At 41.2% G+C, this 20,392-nt stretch overlaps 1 protein-coding gene across 2 annotated transcripts in view; it reads right to left on the reverse strand.

Moving 5' to 3' along the window:
- Positions 1-9,481: 9,481 nt before the first annotated feature.
- VPS39 (VPS39 subunit of HOPS complex) overlaps positions 9,482-20,392 on the reverse strand; it is a 30,162-nt gene continuing 19,251 nt past the window's right edge. For both annotated transcript variants that reach the window (XM_079964446.1, XM_079964445.1), the window contains 11 exons: positions 20,156-20,242; positions 19,575-19,648; positions 18,101-18,199; positions 17,707-17,824; positions 17,166-17,294; positions 16,431-16,533; positions 15,666-15,711; positions 13,050-13,199; positions 12,563-12,697; positions 12,254-12,345; positions 9,482-11,589 (listed from right to left, as the gene is read on the reverse strand). In XM_079964446.1, the coding sequence (XP_079820572.1) occupies positions 11,514-11,589; positions 12,254-12,345; positions 12,563-12,697; positions 13,050-13,199; positions 15,666-15,711; positions 16,431-16,533; positions 17,166-17,294; positions 17,707-17,824; positions 18,101-18,199; positions 19,575-19,648; positions 20,156-20,242 (1,109 nt within the window). In that variant the 3' untranslated portion in view covers positions 9,482-11,513. The remainder of the gene's footprint in view (positions 11,590-12,253; positions 12,346-12,562; positions 12,698-13,049; positions 13,200-15,665; positions 15,712-16,430; positions 16,534-17,165; positions 17,295-17,706; positions 17,825-18,100; positions 18,200-19,574; positions 19,649-20,155; positions 20,243-20,392) is intronic.

Consider the following 20,392-nt stretch of genomic DNA (forward strand, 5'->3'; position numbering starts at 1 on the left):
GAGCAGGGAGGGCAAAGAGGAGGGTGACTAGTCTGGAAGCACTTCTGGAAAAGGCAGGGCACCCTGGACGGAAAAGGCCAGGCTTTCAAAAGAGTTAGGTAGGCGTGCTTTCTCTCTGCCAGGTCAGAACTCCAACGTTTCACAGCTGAAAAACATTCAGTTCCCAGAAAATCTTTGGTTCCCCTCACACAATTGTAATGTTTTACAATTTTATATATGCTGTAAGCCGCCCAGAGTAGCTGGGGAAACCCAGCCAGATAGGTGGGGTATAAATGATAAAATTATTATTATTATTACACAGCAGCCAGTTCTCAGAGTGGTTTAACAATCAATCCCTCATCCCTGGGGAACTCTGAATTGTAGCTCTGTGAGCTTATACATTTATTTCTTCTGCTTTGTGGCGATATTTTTCGGGGGGGGGGGCAGGATTAAGTTACTGAACAAATGAATTCAGTTACACAGTATACACCTGAGCTTTAATAACCAAGACAGGTTGGGTGCCGAGTTCTTACTCAAAGTAAGTACCACTCATAGGAGCCAACTCTTAGGGGGTGAGGTCCCTTTAAGGTAAAGGTAAAGGTACCCCTGCCCGTACGGGCCAGTCTTGACAGACTCTGGGGTTGTGCGCCCATCTCACTTAAGAGGCCAGGGGCCAGCGCTGTCCGGAGACACTTCCGGGTCACGTGGCCAGCGTGACATCGCTGCTCTGGCGAGCCAGAGCCGCACACGGAAACGCCGTTTACCTTCCCGCTGGTAAGCGGTCCCTATTTATCTACTTGCACCCGGAGGTGCTTTCGAACTGCTAGGTTGGCAGGCGCTGGGACCGAGCAGTGGGAGCGCACCCCGCCGCAGGGATTCGAACCGCCGACCTTTCGATCGGCAAGCCCTAGGCGCTGAGGCTTTAACCCACAGCGCCACCTGCGTCCCACAGGTCCCTTTAGCCCCCCCCCAAATATTTGAGGGGGCCAGGCCTGCCCAAAGTTAATGGGTATTGTCATTCAAATGATGTGTACTGCATCTTGTGATCAATTATGTGGGGCGGGTCTTACCTGCTCCCTCCCAATATTTTATTCAAGTTGGTACCCCTGTTACCACTATAAATTCTTTTTTCCCAGTGTGCTCACTCAAGCCAGTAAGAAGTATTGGGAAATAGCATGATGATAGAAGTCCTTATTCTAATCTCGCAGTACCAATGGGGAACTTGAAGGACGGTGGTGGGGATGAATAGTATATTAAAGTAATTAAATCTGAGCACATAGTAGCCCAGCTTGGTAAATGACACCAGGAAGGTGCAATTATGCAGCTGAATGGCATAAGACCGGGGGGGGGGTACTTTTTGGGGGGTGCAGTAGGAAAATAAGAAAGTGGAACATCTGCACAATATGTTCACCATCCACTGGGCTATGAGTCAAGGAATGTTGCCACATCTGGAATATAGGAACACCCTGAGGATAATAATAATAATAATAATAATAATAATAATAATAATAATAATTTGTTATTTATACCCCGCCCATCTGGCTGGGCTTCCACAGCCACTCTGGGCAGCTTCCAAAAAAATATTAAAATACTGTAAAACATCAAACATTAAAAGCTTCCCTAAACAGGGCTGCCTTCAGATGTCTTCTGAAAGTCTGGTAGTTGTTGTTCTCTTTGACATCTGGTGAGAGGGCATTCCACAGAGAGGGTGCCACTACCGAGAAGGCCTTCTGCCTGGTTCCCTGTAACGTGGCTTCTCGCAGTGAGGGAACCGCCAGAAGGCCCTCGGTGCTGGACCTCAGTGTCCAGGTAGAGCAATGGGGGTGGAGACGCTCCTTCAGATATACTGGACCGAGGCCGTATAGGGCTTTAAAGGTCAGCACCAACACTTTGAATTGTGCTCGGAAACGTACTGGGAGCCAATGTACTGCATTTGAAACAAAAAGAGAGGGGAAGTGCTGTTCTTTTTTTATATATATAAACAATTTTTATTCATTTTCCAATACAAATCTTCATTATTCACAAATCAGATCAGTCATATCAAATCATATACATTATCGCCAATTATGTATTCCAAATTCAATTCAATTCAATTAATTTCCAGGGACTCCTCATGTTCTGGTTTCTAGAGGTAATGTATTTTATTTATGTTCTGCTTTCTTGCTTATCGGTTCCAATTTCAAAATTCTAATTGTCCATCTTCATCTTATAAATCTGTCAGTCTCTGGGATGTGACTCAAAATCTTGTTTTAACAGGTCTTTATATCTAATTAGCACGCAGGGGGCTTTTATTCCATATTTCCTTATTAGCTTATTTCCATATTAGCTTATTTGAAAAACATTCTCTCTCGGTGACCTCTCCTCCCACTGAAAGTCCTGGGCTGAAAGTCCAAAATTAAGATTAACGGTGCCGTTTCCTCTTTCATCTGTCTTAATTAGCTAATATTTCAAATGTGTCCAATAATTGCAATTCGGTGGGATGTGCTCCGTGAACAATAAGTTATTAAAATTATTTATAGCATAACCATTTTAGCTGTTAGCATGCAGAAGAGTTGTTTCTGTGTTGTTACCCAGCAATGATTTTCCAGCGCTAGTCCTCCTTTCATTCCCCTCATTCCTTCATCTTGTTTTTTGGCTTTGAGCTGTTTTCCAACTTTCCTTCAGTAAAACGATTAATGACGTAGCATGCTCTCAGAGTATTAGAGAAGCTATTACCGAGTTCTTCCGTAGAAAATCAAAAATGCTGTAGGGAAAGTTTCACAAAGCAATCTTTTGGTGATCTTTCAGTTTCCTCAGAATCCAAAACTCCCCCCCCCCCCGTACCTTAGGGGCAGCCAGGACCTGAAATTCAACTTCTTTTTCACCTCTTATAACTGTAATCCATGCAAAGAAATGTACTGTATGATGTGAAATTTCCCATGTTATAATCCACAAGATCTCTTCCGCCCCCCACCTGAGGGGGAAAGTTCATTTCTATTTCATCTGTGTCACAATCTCCATTCTCTCAGTCCAAGCCTCCTTCATCTTTTGCCAAGTATGATTAAAACTTCTGCCAGTGGCTACGCCGCTAAGTCACAATTAAAAGTTGGAAATCCTCCTGCATTCTCTTTAGATTAAACCATATATAAATATAATCCCTGCAAGCAAATGCATTTTTATGTAGAACACACCCTTTTGTAATCCAAAGATATTTCTGGCCTCCTCAAAACAAGATTTGTTCTTTTTGTAAATACACAACAGCAACCGCCACCATCTTACACCTTCCTCCATCCCAGACACCTCCAGATCTGATCTTATTTTATCAATTCTAATTGAGACTCTCCCATCGAGAACTGTACAACTGAACTTCCAATTAATTTTTACCCCTCCTGCGTATCCTTTAATTAATTTTTCCTTGGTGAGGTTCAATAATCATGAGATGGCAAATTGCAAAGAAACAAAGGAACAGCAGCCGCTCACCTCTTTTAATCCAAACGTCAAGATTTGAGTCTCTTTGAAGTCAGAGTTTGGCATCCAATGACTGTATAATTCAGCAGATTATTTCTTTTACCTCTATCAGTCCAGAACATGCCTATTCTTTGGTCAAATCTTATTAATTTTTAAGGAACAGGTGTCCCTGCATGTAGGAGTGGCTCTGGAGAGTGCCAGCTGTGCCATGCTCTTAGACCCCTGCAAACCTTGATGCTAGCCGACAGATCACGGGCGATCCGCGGGTCTGTGAGACAGTCCTCCCCCACCCTGGGGAGTCGTCTGCCAGGGCTAAATTACTAGCACGGCTGGGGTCTGTTCGTGTGGGAGGCAGCCATTTCCCACAGCAGGAAAGCCAGAAGTGGAAGGAAGTGCTGTTCTTTAAGAACTACCAACCCATCACTTTAAATTAAGTTACTGCAGCACAACCCTATACTTATCTACTTCTGTGCGCTCAGAGGCAATTGCCTAGTAGTTCAAAAGCACACCAGTGCAAGTAGATAAATAGATACTGCTGTGGCGGGAAGGTAAACGGCGTTTCCGTGTGCTCTGGCTTCCATCACAGAAGCAGTTTAGTCATACTGGCCACATGACCCGGAAAGCTGTATGTGGAGAAACGCTGGCTGCCTCAGCCTGAAGCAAGATGAGCGCCGCACCCCATAGTCACCTTTGACTGGATTTAACTGTCCAGGGATCATTCACCCTTTTACCCTTTTACTTCCAGGTTATCCATGTGGGTCATCAGGCTCCTTCAAATTTTGGCTATGACTGCAGGGCAGAACTAGTAGAGTTCATGGTTGGGGTGGCCTACTTCTTTCCCAATTGTTCTTTTTCCTTGCCAACAACTAAAATCATAGCGCTCACTTTTTTCTTCATTGAAAGGCTGTCATGAGGAGTACTTCCAGGAAGAGGAATGGCAACCTCTTCACCCGCAAAACCCTTTCCATGACAAAAGGAAAATCAGCCAGCATGATGCCCTCTGGACCTATTTGTCCAAACGCTAACAGGTTTCTTATGTAGGGGCACTCATGCATGTTTTTCAAACTAAGGGAGGGAATGTGATTGCTATTTTTCACCCAGTTTGAAGTTTGCCCTTGTAGGATCAATATGGCTAATTTGACCCAACAGCTACCACCCACCCACTCACTCACAAAAACAAAACTCATTGCAAAACTCCAATGCAACCAATCATACTCTTGGCTCCCAATCTTCTGCATCGCCAACAGAAATAAATGAATGAATAGATAAAGAACCTATTCACGTGATGCTGACACAAAACTCCCCACATGCACTATGCAAAAGGGAAAAACACTACCCACCTCCCCCACACCTCTCTCCCCATATCTGTCCCCCCGTGCTCACAATGCAGATAGCAGTGTCTCACATCAAATGTAACTGACCTGCAGAAAAGACTCTATGAACTGAAAAAAGACACTATTTGTACTTTTGTTATCCATGAAAACCTTTAAATAAAAACAATTTTTAAAAAGAAAAGGTGTCAGTTTTTGCAATATGCATTGAATTCTGTCAGAAAATAAAAAGTTAGAAACTTTAAAGTTTCCCTGCATAAGTATCTCTGAAATTTGAAGGCTTAATCCGTGTTCCTTTCTCATCAAATTTCATCCACTTATGTAAAAAGGGGGGGGGGAGCAATAGCCATTTACAGATTCCTCATTATAGTCAATGGGAATGAAACAGAGCTTCAGATTTAACAGATGAGATTCAGATCCAAATAACAGAACAAATTAGACCACCGCAGAGCAGATCCAGCTACAAGGTAAATCTTGTGCTTGCTCACAGACCTAGTCTTTGTAGTTTGGCTTTTAGGTTATAACTTCTTATTTTGTGGTTTTAAATGGACTTGTGGATTCTTTGGTCAAGTAAAAACAGATGTGTATTTATTGCCTAATTTTGAATACAGTGGTACCTTGGTTACATATGCTTCGGGTTACATACGCTTCAGGTTACAGACTCCGCTAACCCAGAAATAGTACCTCGGGTTAAGAACTTTGCTTCAGGATGAGAACAGAAATCGTGCTTCAGCAGCGCAGCAACAGCAGCAGGCCCCATTAGCTAAAGTGGTGCTTCAGGTTAAGAACAGTTTCAGGTTGAGAACGGACCTCCAGAACGAATTAAGTACTTAACCTGAGGTTCCACTGTATTAGAATATGTTTTATATTATTTCTGAAATTAGAGCCACAGAGATCAATATTCTGCACAAAAGAAGTCCATTGACTGCAAGATGTATACCTCAATTTTCTTGAACGTGTCTTCAGATTTATTTTCACAACCTTGGTGTTACGTAGAACACACCTGTCATTTACAAATGCAAATGGGAAAGCTACAAATTACAGCTAAAGTTGGTTTTGTTTTTCGCATACAAAAAGGACAGAATGCATCTATACGCTTCACCCCAAGTCCATTAATCATGCCAACATTTCAGTGCTTTCAAAAATTATGCATACTGCAGCTTAACTCTGCCTGTTATTTTTTTTTTCTCACCTTGGTGCACCATTGGCCCTCTGCCACTGTTCTACTGAGATATACAAAGTAGCGCAAAAGGCAATGCTGCAACCACATCCAATAATGGCCCAAGTGAGAAAGGGAGATTACAATCGTGTTTCAATACTTATGCAAGCGCCCTACAGTTTAATAAGTTCAACATCCGTAGACAACAATGATTTCAGTGCAGCTATTCAGTGGCAGCATTATTCATTAGATATATTTTGAAACTTCCACTGTGCGTCTTAGGGCTAAAATGGTCAGGACAAATACACAAATGCATTACAAAAGTTTGTGAGTCTGTGGTAGTTGAGATATTATTATTTAATTTCTGTACAGTACTGCCACATAAAAGGCCTGTTCTCATTTTGCCACCCTCCTGACCTCTCATAGGGGAAGCACACAAGGAAGGGTCTAGGATGATTGTTGCAAGGTCTAGGTTGGAAAGCTAGAAGACACACTAAGGACAGAAAGGAAATTTAGTTGAAGAGAGAAACTAATGATAACAGGTTAAAAGTAATGGATTTAAATATATCCCAAACAAGATGCATAGAATAACTAGAGTCTGCCAGTACTGTGGTAGTTCTGTTGTACTTCCTCTGCTATTGCCTGGGTGAAAATGTATTCCTTTAATTCCTGCAATTCTTAAAATATTAAACTGACAACACAAAACTTACTCAATACCTACAAAAGAATGTGTGGAATACATAAGTTTTTGGTCGACAGGAATCTGCTCAATCTAGAAATGGTGCAAATACATATGCTCTGTGTGCGTATGTGTGCGCGCGTGCACACATACAATACTTAAAAGTCTACTTTGGAATCCATAGAAAAAAGATGTTTTCTGAGGTTTAGGAACTCAACTGCTTATTCTTGTCTAATAAACAGAAGCTGCCATCCACAAGGTGAGGCAAGCATTTATACCGTAAGTTTAGCTAGTAAACCATTAAGTTTCCTATAGTCACCACTGGCTGTAGCTTCTGCAGCCAACAAGACAAAGCAGCTGGCCTTATTGGATGTGGACTTGATGCAGCAAGATCTTCAGTAGCACCCTTTCCTGTATTTTTTTAGACTACAGGCAACATATAGATCTGTAACATATGCTCCTGCTCTTTTCAGACTTTTTCAGTTTTTGTGGTATGTATTTCTCTTCTACAGTTAATTCGCAAAGAAATTGGATGTTTTTGAGCTATTTCTGAGGAAAATCAGCAAAAACAACACTGCCATACGTCCAGATTTTCCCAGACATTTCGACGATTTTTGCCCAGACACTGCTTGCGGCTGCAGTATTCCGGATATGTCTGGGAAATTCCGGACGTATGGCAATCCTGACACTGAGCTATTTCTTTTGTCTAATGATCCATTTTAAACCACTGTACAGTAGAGGAGACAATTCAAATGTGTCTTCATTGGAAATAACATTTCCAAATATTGAGTCATATTGACACGTTGTTGCATGGGGCAGACTAAACAGTTAACGCTAGTGCAAGGATTAATGCTAGCACAACAGGATTTCATGCATACCATCCCCAAATCTATTCTGGAGGATTGAGGGGAACTCCCAAATTTAGAGGGCATATATGGGAAGACTGTTTAATTGTGCAAGGAAAACCTTGTGCTAAGACAACAATTGCTTAATATTACACATTGAATACAATCCATATTTCTTAAATCGGTATTTGTAGATAGTGAACATGTTTAGATTGATCTGTTTTGCTTATTTGATTTTAAAATGGTACATCTCAATAATCATGTATCAGTGTTCTGGGAAAACCATTTATGGCAGAGATTATGAAATTTCTTTAGTTAGCATCTTTAGTTATTCTTCCAATGTCCTGTGGAATGTGAAACCAAAAATAAATTAAAAATGCAGGGATTTTTGAAATAATTGCAAAAACTGGATATTTTTACATTACAACAGTGGTCATGAGAACACACCTCCAAGTTCCAGCTTGTTCACCTCTTTATAGGATACCGAGAGCCTGAGCCTGAGGTAGTTGCCTTACTACAGTCCACATGTTATTTTGCCGATGGGGTTGTAAGGATTGTTTACACATCTACATTCTTTCAGCATATGCTCAATCTCTAAAAAGAATTAGAGGCTGACTAAGGTGGCGCTGTGGGTTAAAGCCTCAGCGCCTAGGACTTGCCGATCGAAAGGTCGGCGGTTCGAATCCCTGCGGCGGGGTGCGCTCCCGTCGTTCGGTCCCAGCGCCTGCCAACCTAGCAGTTCGAAAGCACCTCCGGGTGCAAGTAGATAAATAGGGACCGCTTACCAGCGGGAAGGTAAACGGCGTTTCCGTTTGCGGCTCTGGCTCGCCAGAGCAGCGATGTCACGCTGGCCACGTGACCCGGAAGTGTCTCCGGACAGCGCTGGCCCCTGGCCTCTTAAGTGAGATGGGCGCACAACCCCAGAGTCTGTCAAGACTGGCCCGTACGGGCAGGGGTAGCTTTACCTTTACCTTTAATTTCTTTCCATGTCACTGTTGGCATCTGTCTGTCTTGAGAGATAATGGGATGTGCCTCTGGGGATGAATTTACCTCGCTGGGGTGCAAACCTGGGCAGTGTGATGGAGGTCCTGGGCTGCTCAGATGACAATACCTCATTCTCGGCCTTACTGATGTGGCACAAGCTGGCTGCAGGAGTAACCATCTTAGGGAACTCCACTCCATATTTGTGTAGGGTTTACTCCTTAGCCTTTTCTTCTCCTGGAGATGTGCTAGGTAGCAGAGGCTTAGGATCAGAGTTTTCCTTCTAGATGGCCTACCTTTCTAGGTGGACAAGCCCCGTCTGCCCCTCTACAGCACATGCAGAAACTGCCTTTTGGACTGTTGGGACCCACTATAGGTCTCGTCCACTCAATTTGCCAGAACCTGTCTTTGCATGCGATGGAAATCCTTAACTCACCAAGGGTCTGAGACCCATCAGTTACTCTCACCTGGTTTAGCTGACCAGTCAAAGCTGTTCCTGGGGTGTGGGGACCAAAGGTGGACAAACTACCCCAGAGAAAGGTCATGACTCTTACACTACAGTAACACATCTTGAATGCTCAGGACAATGGAAACCTAAATACTTTGCACACCACTGCCTGATTACTCCTGGGTAGACCTATTAAAAGATCAATGGAACTGCTTGGAACTGCTTGAGAAAGAATCAATTAAAATAACTGTCCTCTGGAAAGCTTTATTTACTAATTCTAACCCTGCATTATCTACATGAAAATCTGTTATCATTTTAAGAACTTTTCCAACTTGTGTTTCCATAGATCTGCAAAATATTGTTTAAAGGCCATACTTGATAATGTAGGCTAAATGTGAACAGCTTCTGAAATAATAGCACAGCATGATTAAAAAACCTGAATGTCATAATACAGGTAGATCCTGTGGTTCAGGTTTGAACAGCAACAATTCTGTAGTGCAGCAACTGCACCTCACCTTTGGGAACTAGATTGGCAACATCCTTTGTCTGAATCACACAACCCGTATAAAAAACCTTTAATGACAAGAATTAATGTTTGAGACTACACACAGCTAAGTCTGAAAAGGAAGTACAATATAAAATTTTATTTTAAGGGGGGAAAGAATATGCAGGTTTCCCAAATATTTATAATAATTTATTGCTTCAAATTAACCTGTTGTACAGTTAGTGAATCCCAGGCACTGTGCAAGGCTACCAGCAGGCAATTATAGCGCAAGCCACTTCTCTGCAGAAGGTATGCAATGAAGCTGAATCGAGGCACATAAAAGCTTTTCTGTGAAGGAGAAAAGTACACTTGAGATGCCTCAGTGGAGCATGCGGCTTTACTGGCAGCAGACATATCATTAATCTGTGTCAGAATGGACTGCACAAATAATAATTTCTATGTAAACACTTCGTTTTGCTGTCCTTTACATATTAATATCTCGTGTAGTTTTCACCTGCAGTACCTGTCTAGTCTAGGAAGCTGAACAAAAGCAACAAACATAATGCATTGACACTCTATGGATTTAAGGGAACAAAGTACCAAAAATCAGTTTAATCTTAGCAGAAGAACAAATCCCAAACCCAGCAGTAAGACACAGTTGGTATTCACTGCACATAACACAGAAATAGATGTGACACTGAGGATAGACTTCACTGGACAGTGTACTTAAGGTAGCCAGGGAAGCAGCTCCTAGAAAAGGCCAAGCTGTTTTGCAGCAGATCAAATTACGCACTAAATTTATCCTAGTGTTTCATTCATCTTAGGATCTTACCAAGCACGTAGTGAAATCAAAACAGCATAGAAAGGCTTTCCCTTAACTTTTATTTCCTCAACTATGGTGATTTTCTGCCAAAAACTATAAATCACTGAATGATTACAGTCACAAAAAACTAAAAATAATAAATAGCTGTTGTGGGATGTTGAGATAACTTCCCCATTCAGATCCTCTGAATCAATTGCTCCTATCACAAGCCTTTGTTCACCTGCTGCTGAACTCTCAAATTCATCTTTATCACCTTCATAAAAGATTAGGCTTTTAAAAATAATGTTAGGACAATAACATTACAACCTGCAAGGGCCCAGGATTTTTCAGTATCACAGCAATGAGGATACAACAAAGCTACAGAGGAGCACCAGTGGGAACATAATAGGGAATTAAAAATACTGCAATGGAAGTGTCTGCATTACTCAAAAGCTGGAGTATTCATGAAGACTTAACCACTTCAACACAATAGTGACTCCAAAGTGTAGACCAGGTGCTCAATATAAAACACACACCCACTTTGAAATCTGATTTTTAAAGAAGTTGCTCCTTTAACTTTTTGGTACAAGTGCAGATGCTACTTCCCCCTCCCTTCAGAAAAATCATTGTCACTTTTCATTCTACTCATAATCAAAGTGACTATACACAGTGCAAATATTATGCTCATTCATATTTACATGCTTCTCAAAAAACAAAACAAAAAATACACATTTTCCAGTTCTGATCATATTGTTATTAGACTAGTTCCCTTGGAACTTTTATATCAGTGGTGATACCCACTCCCAAATACAAAGGATAAGGTTCGATGGCCAATGCCTATTTATATACAACATTAGCAGTAAGGAAATCTAGGTACAGCCTCTCTGGAAGTGCCTGCCTCCAAATGACTGATAAAAGTGGATCTCAGTGTAATGCTGATGAAACAATCATATAATTTCCCCCAACTATGATCAGAATACAGAATCCAACACAAAATGCATTTTTGCCTTGCTTGACTTGACAATTTGACTTGGGTCTTCCTTGGAACGAGAACTGCTACAAAAACTGGAGTGTGATGGCATCTCGTTGCTATTTAGCTTTTATTCTTCCTCATGCTGAAGTGCTCTGAGGCTAACCTGATGCCAAGTATATAAAATAATAGTTAGATGTCAGTTTCCCCTACTATGCCAGCATTGGCAGATTACATGGTGAGTCATCTGGTAAAGCGACGTGGGGCTCGAGTTGTTTGTAAGGAACATGCCTCAGAAGATTCCTCCCAACTTCTTCAATGCCTCCAATTCTCTTTGCTCTCCTTCCAGGTAAGCACCATGGCTTCTGCAGTCCACATGACAATCATTTCAGGTGTCTGCTGCACTCACTTCTTTGGAACAGAAATAATGCACGACTATTGCATTAGGATAGCGGGCGAAGGCACTATAGGAAGAGAAAAGGTCGGTGCATCAAGTTATCTGGTTATCTTAATAATTTTTAAATAATATTAAAAACGCCACTTGGTTTAGTTATCTTTAGAAGGACACAGAACAGGTCCTCTTTACAAAAATCTATACTTTTTGAAAGGTCACATCTCAACCAGCCTTTCTCTCTGCAGTTCTTAGTGTTTCCTTTGTGTTCCTGTAGCAGCGTGTGCATGTTTCCTTCCCTTCTTGCTAGTAGGTGGCTTATCTAGTGTTTGGCAAGACTTAAAAGATATTTTCAAAAATTCCAAAAACCAAAGACATGCAGTAGTTTCCATGATGCATTTTTGTGCATCCTTTTTGGAGAACAGTATCACAAATGTTGAGTAAGAATGAATTCCAAAGGATAGCTATGTCAGTTCACTTATTTGATTCAGAAAAGTTCACACTAAGAGGCAAGCCAAGTGAATTCCACCACCATGCCCCCCCTCCTGATACCCACTTATCAGGGAAGAATTCTCATTGAATCCAGCGGTTCTTTCTTCTGAATAAACATGCTTAGGAGTGCATTGTCAGAGAATTAACTGTACACTCTAAGAATGCCTTGGCAGGCATCCTAGCCCACTGCTGCTCTTCCACAAAAATTGTGAAAAAAATCAGACTGAGTAGCAATTTCCACATACCTATTTCCAATCTTCTTTTTACACACACTGCAAAGTTTTTCCTCTGTGATTATACATTTCACTTGCTGGTGTAAAATCCGTTCCTCCTGTACCTATGGCAAAACAAGAACAAATAGAATAGAACATTCCCACACACCCTGAAGAAATATGAAAATTACCTTCATAACAGTTTAACTAATTATTGTTGCTGTTTTTTGGTATTACAATTTACCAATTTCTCTACCAAACAACCCCCTCACATACAACAGCCCAACATTTGCTTTAAACATTCCCTTTGATAAATATGGAGAAGTAACATGAAGAACATACTCTCAGGAATTCAGCATGGAGAAGGTTTTTTAGTACTTGACTGAATCTTTTCTTCTGGGCATTTTCTTCAAGGACTTTTTCCAGGAAGATTCGAATCTCACTAATTTGAGTATTTGCTGGGAGGAGGTTTATTGCCTACAGATACAACCAAGGGGAAATTAATATGTTAGGATTCTTCCAAAATACAGTTCCAGTATTCCAACTTTTCATGGTTGTATGGGCGGGGGGAGGAATATATCTTGCAAAATTTGGTATAAATAAATTCACAAGTTACGTGTACGTTAGCTCTTTAAAAAAACAAATTCTCTGGATACAGTTTAATTTTCTTTGCAAAGGAAGTGGCCCTTCAAGCAGCTTGTGGAAGAAAAAGGGGTATTCAAACACAAAAGCTAGTTTATTTTAATGCAATATGCAATAGAGATTTCTTGCATCATATCTACTCCATTCCACAATGCGGTGTGCTTCATTAAAAAATAATAATCCTTACTTTGGTAGTGTCCAACTTGCTGTGATGAAGTTCCAAAACCTGTAATGCAGCCTGGAGATTGGCTTGAGGCTCCAATAGTTTCATCTTGATTGGTCCCAAGCAGTGAACACTAGGTGGTGAGAGGTACATCCGGAGAAGAGACAAGTATACCTGTTTGACACAAAGGAAACCACTGTATTTAAAATCCACTCCAAAATGTCTGGGACTAAGTATGCCACTACACGACAGAAACAGTGCCATCTTATAACAAAACTCTTATCTTGACCAAGAAGTATTTACAGCTTTATATAAGCTCTTGCTCAAATGGTATGAACAAGAGTCCACAGCGCTCCTGGGAAAAGTGTTTCCCATTTATTTCAGAAGTTAAAGCTGATCTTTATCTGCGAAAGAAATGCACTAATTAGTATATTGCAACACCCTTAGGTATTTATGCCTGCAATGGAAGGTATAGTGCAATGCATACGTGTAGAAACAATCCTACTGTACAAAGGTAAAATTAAGTAGCAGACATAAATGTGTGAGCGTGCAAACACACCTATTTCCTTGTAAAAACGTAAGAGCCTGCTCATCAGGTCCAGCATCCTGTTCTTACAGTGTCCAACCAGATCCGTGGGAGACCCACAAGCAGAAATTGAGCATAAGAGTGCTCTCCCCTCCTGTTCAGCTGGTACTCGGAAGCATTACATTCTTTTTTAAAAAAATAATTTTTTATTAACCGGCCAATCAAATCAAATTAAATCACATCACATAAATTCCGAATTACAAAGCCGAATTTTAAATTTTTGTTGTGGGGACCCATATTTCAAGATCCGAAGGGGGATTCTGATCATCTTCTTGCTACTGTGTTAATGTCCAAATCAATCCAAATCAGTCCAAACAGAGTTCATAATTCTATCCAGTCTTATCTTGCTGTTTCCACATCACATCTTGTTCATATATTTTCTCTTTTTTCTTTATGATCTCTTCTGATAGTCTCCTTAAGCCGATAAACACCAATAATAATCCTGTGTGAATTTTTCCGTTCTTCCAATCCTCAAATCGAGATGGTTTCCATGTATCATCGCCTTCATAGATAACATCACTCTTTCCATCATTAATCTCGCAAAACTGTCGCTCTTAAGTCCCTCTGAGGAGTTTCACCCACAATATAAAAACAGCTCTATTTCTCTATTTCTCCTCCCAGACTCAAGTCCTCCGACAGAACTTCCCAATATGGCGACGGCATTTTTAACTGCGTCATTCCAAAGCTCTTATACATTCCACGCTCTTCTTAAAACATGCTTTGGTTCAAAAGTTTATCTCCACACAGCCTTAAATCCACAGCTTAAGTCCTTAAAATGACATTTCTGACTCATGAGGGGAGGGGATTCTTGTTTAATCACATAAGGAAAGATAGGAAAGTTTTTTTTCCCCTCCCCCATCAGTCATTTGCCATACCGTGTCTTGGTGTATCTTCTCATGATTTAATCTTGTCTTGTTTTATCAGAGATCTCTTCTGTTAGCAGTCTTTACTCCCCTCCTTCCTTGAAATATGTGCATTCCTTCATCCAAATTGTTTCTTTTGAAGTTCTTGCAGCTAGTGGCGCGGATCAGGGACGGCGTCCAGGAGCACCGGAATCCCACAGGAGGGCTTTGTGCCTAGTGCCCCCATCCCCACAAATTCGGGGGTGGTATAGGGCACAGCAGGCAAGGCAGTCCCCCCCACCATCCTGGGGGGGTAGGGAGGCTAATTACTCGGAAGCATTACATTCATACCTCATGTTACAGACGCTTCAGGTTACGTGTTTTCAGGTTGCGGACCGCGGGAAACCCGGAAATACCAGAATAGGTTACTTCCAGGTTTCGCCTCTCACGCATGCGCAGAAGAGCTAAATCGTGCTTTGCGCATGCGCAGAAGTGCCAAATCGCGACTGCACCTGCGCAGACCTGCACTTCAGGATGCGAACGCTGCGGGTTGCGTACATGCCTCTGTCACGGATTACGTCCGCAACCCGAGATTCCACTGTAGTACCTCCGACCGTGGAGCCAGAGCACAGCCATTGTAGCTAGTAGCCCTGCTCCACCGTCCATTTAATCCTCTGTTAGCTACATAGCCTCCTGCTGCCCAAGCCACCACTCCTTTTCCCACCTCACACACAACTGTGATTAATGGGTAGAAAGGGGGCCTTTTGTGTGAGGCTGGCCAACTGAAACCGCACAAGCTCAGTCATGCCGGTGCAGTAACTGCCTGAAACAGGTTTTGTAGCAATATAATGCTAGGAAGCCAAGCTCCTCCACCAGGGGAGAAATGATGGCCTTGGCAATGAGCCCCACTCACCGCTGCAGGGTGCAAAGTTGCTTCAAATACAACAATATATTTTCCAAAGCAATTTGCTTGGAAATAAGAGATTACTTGATTTGCACACACACACCGAGAAACACCCGAGTATTTAAATGACTTGAATACTTATAAAATTTCAAGTCTTGCAAGCTCATTTGTTTTGGGCATAAAATCTTTTACTCACTCCAATTACCTGCCATGAAATTTGTTGATGCTACAAACTATGTAACAGAAACAGGATAATTAAAGGAAGTGTGTTTTGTAAACTCCAAGATAACAGAAAATAAGCTACTCACATCTTTGCTGCCATCTTTGCTTTTGTCGTAGTGTTTGTGACAGTAACTGAAACACAACAGCATATACAGGAAACTCAGAGTGGCCTTGAAGTCCAGCTTATTTTAAAATTTACATATTTTGACTTATTACCCTACAATTATCAGTGAGTACTGTGCTGCAACCTTCCACCAATAGTTTGACTTTACCCCCAAAGGCAAACTCTTCCACTGTCTCCCGAGGCAGATGGATGCCTATCAACTGGAAAGGCATTTAAACTGATTTCTCAGTTTGCAAATTAAAATGTTAAAAAGGTCTGATCATACGTGAGAAAGAAAAATACTTTCCAGGATTAAAACATTTTCTATGCCATATTTATGCATACATATTTGCACAATGAATCACATGTCTATGCAACAAAACAAACAAACCAGGGTCGCTTGGTAAGTGCACCTGCTAATTTCTTATGTTCTTAAGACTGTTAATGAACTGGCTACTAGGACCCCATTGCTAATTACAATTAAGACACACAAGGCTCTCTTCCCCACCACTCATTTGTTCAAATTAGGCTCATTTCCTTTCCAATAGGCTGCGATGTGTGTGTGGTGCCTGCAACAGTTCCTCTAGTTTGCAGATGTGCCACAAAGGCTGGCGACCCCCAATGCAGAGGGGAACAAATTAAGGTGGGAAATGACTACATACACCTCCCACTTAAACAGGTAAGAACGTACTAAGTTGGTTTGCTTCTTTAAAAACTAACAAAGTGTTGCTGTTAAGCAAAAACTTACTTTTCAGCCATTTTTGTATCCTTCAGGATGTGAACATATATGAAGAGAGCTTGCTCATGATTTCCCATCCGTCCCAGCAGCAGAGCACGTTCTTCTAGGAGGCCTGCAGGCAGGAGTAGAACAAAAGTAGCTATTATTGCCTTCAACAGCAACACAATTCTGCAAAGTTGGCTATGGGAATTTGTCATGAAAATGAGTAAGAGGACAAGAGCAAACTAAGTAGCAGAGGAAGATCATCTTTTGTTACAATACCTGGACAGAAGGAAGAGGAAGAGCTCAGTTTATTCTAGAAATCAGTAGCATCACACTGTTGGTTGTTGTTGTTTTTAATCCTCTGTACACCACTTTTCAGTTACCCATAGCTTTTCAACCAAACAGTGAGCATTTTAAACATTGTTCTTCACATAAAACAGTCAATTGTCCTCTATCAACAGTATCAGATGTATTTATAATGGGCCATTATGCAGCATCTCTTCCACCATAGGCCAACACAGACATGCTGCCCTAGGCTCCTTTGGGAGGATGGAGCGGGTGCCAATATAAAAATTAATAATAATAAGGGGAAATCCCTTTACATTACTGAGACATGGATAACTGCTACATTCTCTTTTCCAGCACTTAAAATGTATTTAAATTTTTTAAAAAGGACTAAAGAAAAATACGATTCCACTGCAATAACTATAGCTAATTACCCCCAGCAATGAAGGAGATCAATATGACTGCACCATCTCTCACCATCAAAGGGGAAGTCACTGATGAGCTGCTCAGCATTGTAGCAACTGGAAGTCTCAAGGAAGAAAAGAAGTTTTTGCCGATACTCTCCAAGTTCCCCCTCCTCTTCTCCAGCTGCCACCGGTGGTTTATCTGAAGCAGATGTTTAGCATCAGCAAATGTGAAGCCATAAAATGAAGTTATCTGAAGTCCCACTCCCATTAGACAGGAGACCACTGAAACAAAGAAGCTTCAGAACATCTCATGCAAAGTAAAATTTAATAATGTTCCTAATAGTGCACAACTGAGATACATTACCTAACAATAGCTGCTTACAGTCTGCAATCTACAGAATCACCCCTGTGTTTAAAAACAAAGGTCCATCTAATCCACCTTCCTGTCCTCACAGTGGCCAATCCAACAGTTCTCTCCCCACCTGCAATTGCCAGCAACTGGTATTCAGAAGCATGCTGCCTCCGATTCTTTTACTCAACTACCTCTTCTCCATAGTTTGTCCCATAGTTTCTTATTTTGGCACACTGAAGTAGACGAGGGGTGAAAATACCTGGAGGAAAAGAGCTGAGATATTCCTTCATTAATCCTTGCACTTTTTCACAGTAGAGCTGAATCAGGCAGTTGTGGAACTCTGAACCAGCCTCTTCCCAGGTTTGGATTATATGTTCCTGTAAATACATGTCCACAATCAATGTATGACAGCTGACCGTAGAAGACCCTGCCTCTTCCCATCAATATTTCAATGTGTGTTCAAGAGAAGCCACTTTTTTCTTCCTTCATATAAACGAGGAATCCTACAAAAATGGCTACATACGTCCTGGATTAGCTACTGCTACATGTTTATAATTTGCTCACCTTCAAAAATTGTGTCAGATAGACCTAGAAGTCAGACACAAATTGCTGTTATCAGAACAGGGCATGCAGGTGACAGCATGAGTTCTTACCAAGTACGGAACAGCCAGGTTTTTAAAGTTCTCTATCAAGAAACTGAGGACCTTGTTTCTTGGAAGCGATTCCACTTCAGGAAGATCTTCTGTAAATATCTGCCAGTCAAAAAGGTTGAATTTCACAAAGTTAATTTGTGTACATTTACACTCATTTTTCCAAGGGAAGTCAAACGATTCAATTCACAAGCCCCAAAATGACACTCAATATCTTTCTGAAGGAGCAGCAGCAATTAAGCTTCAACCTTTTCCAGCTGAAAGCACAATATACAAACACAGAACACTGCGGGTAAACCTCTTGCCCTATTTCTCTGTATCAGCAAGTAGCATTCTATAGCCAGTGTCCCTATTAAACTGAGATATCGCATGCATTCATGACCTCCACTTATTGACCGGGTTCTGGAAAGGAACTTGCAGCCACTTTGCTTCTTCCTGGTCCAACTATTGTGCCACACTGAACTAACCCAGGGTTTGGCTTAGCACGTCATGTGAACTGGGACTTTTGGTTAAGCTCTCCCCGCCCTAACCACAAGCTGTAGTCAAGGTTTGTTCTTGACTGGAAGTTCTTCTCTAGAACTGCTTGCGGCTTGGTAAGTCATAGTTTGGCTTACCAGGTTGTGCAAACCAGGCCACATTCAGTACAGCAACAGGCAATTCTTGTCTTCTAAAAGCAAACGAGAACTGATGCAACTCAAGCATTGATGAAACCTCACTCAGAGCTACCAACTTCATCCTGTCTTTCGGTGACTGGGATCAAAAAGCTATTGTGGGTTTGATGTACCCTAGATATCATTTCACAGCTTCTTTTTGCTTTCATTAGTCAACTCTAGACATTACTGGTAAGTAAGGATAAGTGAGATAAGCTTTCAATAAAGTAAGGGAATGCATTTTTCAAGTACTGCAAAGCTGCTGCATACAAACAGATAATCTGAGTTATTGCTAACTTGTAAGTGTGGCTTCTGTCAACATGTTATGGTAGATATTACCATATTTACTCTAATCTAACGCTCACCTTTTTTTGGCCAAATTATGAAAATTAAGGTGTGCATTAGATTCAATGGCAGATTTACATTTGCCAGCAAATAGTTTTTTTTTAGTTTCAAGGTTCTGAAAATTAAGGTGCACATTAGATTTGATGGTGCGTTAGACTTGAGTAAATATGGTATATGCAGCAGCTTTCTTTTTGGAACTCGTGAGGTAGAATGGTCAGTGTTTACAAATCTATGTGAGAGAGGCTGTATATAGCCACACAGGAAAAGCTACTATTTAGAGCAATTTATAAGGGTCTTTGTGTGGACCCAGAACACTTAAAGCAGCCCTTTATTTACAATTATGATAGCCTTATGAGTGTGAACTAAGCAAGCAAAATATTAGAAGGACCTGCCTAATATTATTTGCTTTACTATCAGTGCAGTCAGTAGGCACAGCCTAATTCTCTCCACCTTTATTTTCAAATGTGACCAAGTGTGCTTACTTTCAATCCATCTTCAGGAAAGTCTCTAAGTACCCAAACAGAATAGGAGAATATTAAGTTCAAGTTGTCTGTGCCTAGAATAAGAAACAAAGCAAAATGGAATTGAACTAGACTGCAAGCTATAGAGTAAGGTGTAAATGACAACTAGAGCCATCACTTTTTAATTATTATTTTTTAAAGGCACTTTTTACAAGCCACCTTGAGCCTTTTAGGGAAAAAGTACCCTGCTGGGATGCCTTTCTCTGAATATTAGGACATGACTGTTAATGCCACCATAATTTCTAATGCTGCTCCCAAAGAAGCCTATCAGGCTTAAGCTCCATCTCTGGGAGATCAAGAGAACCCACTTCACTTAAAATTTTGGGCTAAGTTGACTGATGTCCACAGGTTTTCATATTTTTACTGTATGGTCAACCAAATTTATGAAACTGATTCATAACTGATTCATTCTGTGAATTATTTTGGAGTGTGGGGTGGTTTTTTCCCATTTGTCTTTTGTGAGCCACCACAATCTACTGTATTTGTTCCATGGAAAGGTAGGACAAGATGTGAAAACAGAAGATATATTCATCTGCACTCACCCAAGTGTTGCAAATACTGCACGGTCCTCTCATGGCCCTTCAAAGGGGAGTTAGCTTTCTTTGACTGATCCACTAGCACCTGCAAAGCTGCAGAAAAACAGAAGAAAAACCTATTGGGATTTTCCTTTAGTTACCCATGACCAAGGCTCCTCAGTTAATATGAAGAACTGTGTGTTTGTGCCCTGACAAACCAGCAGCAGTCTTCTCCTACATAAACACACACAATATTGTTTGGTA

Source organism: Podarcis cretensis (assembly GCF_951804945.1).
Source record: "Podarcis cretensis genome assembly, chromosome: 1".
In the NCBI taxonomy this organism is placed as follows: Eukaryota; Metazoa; Chordata; class Lepidosauria; order Squamata; family Lacertidae; genus Podarcis; species Podarcis cretensis.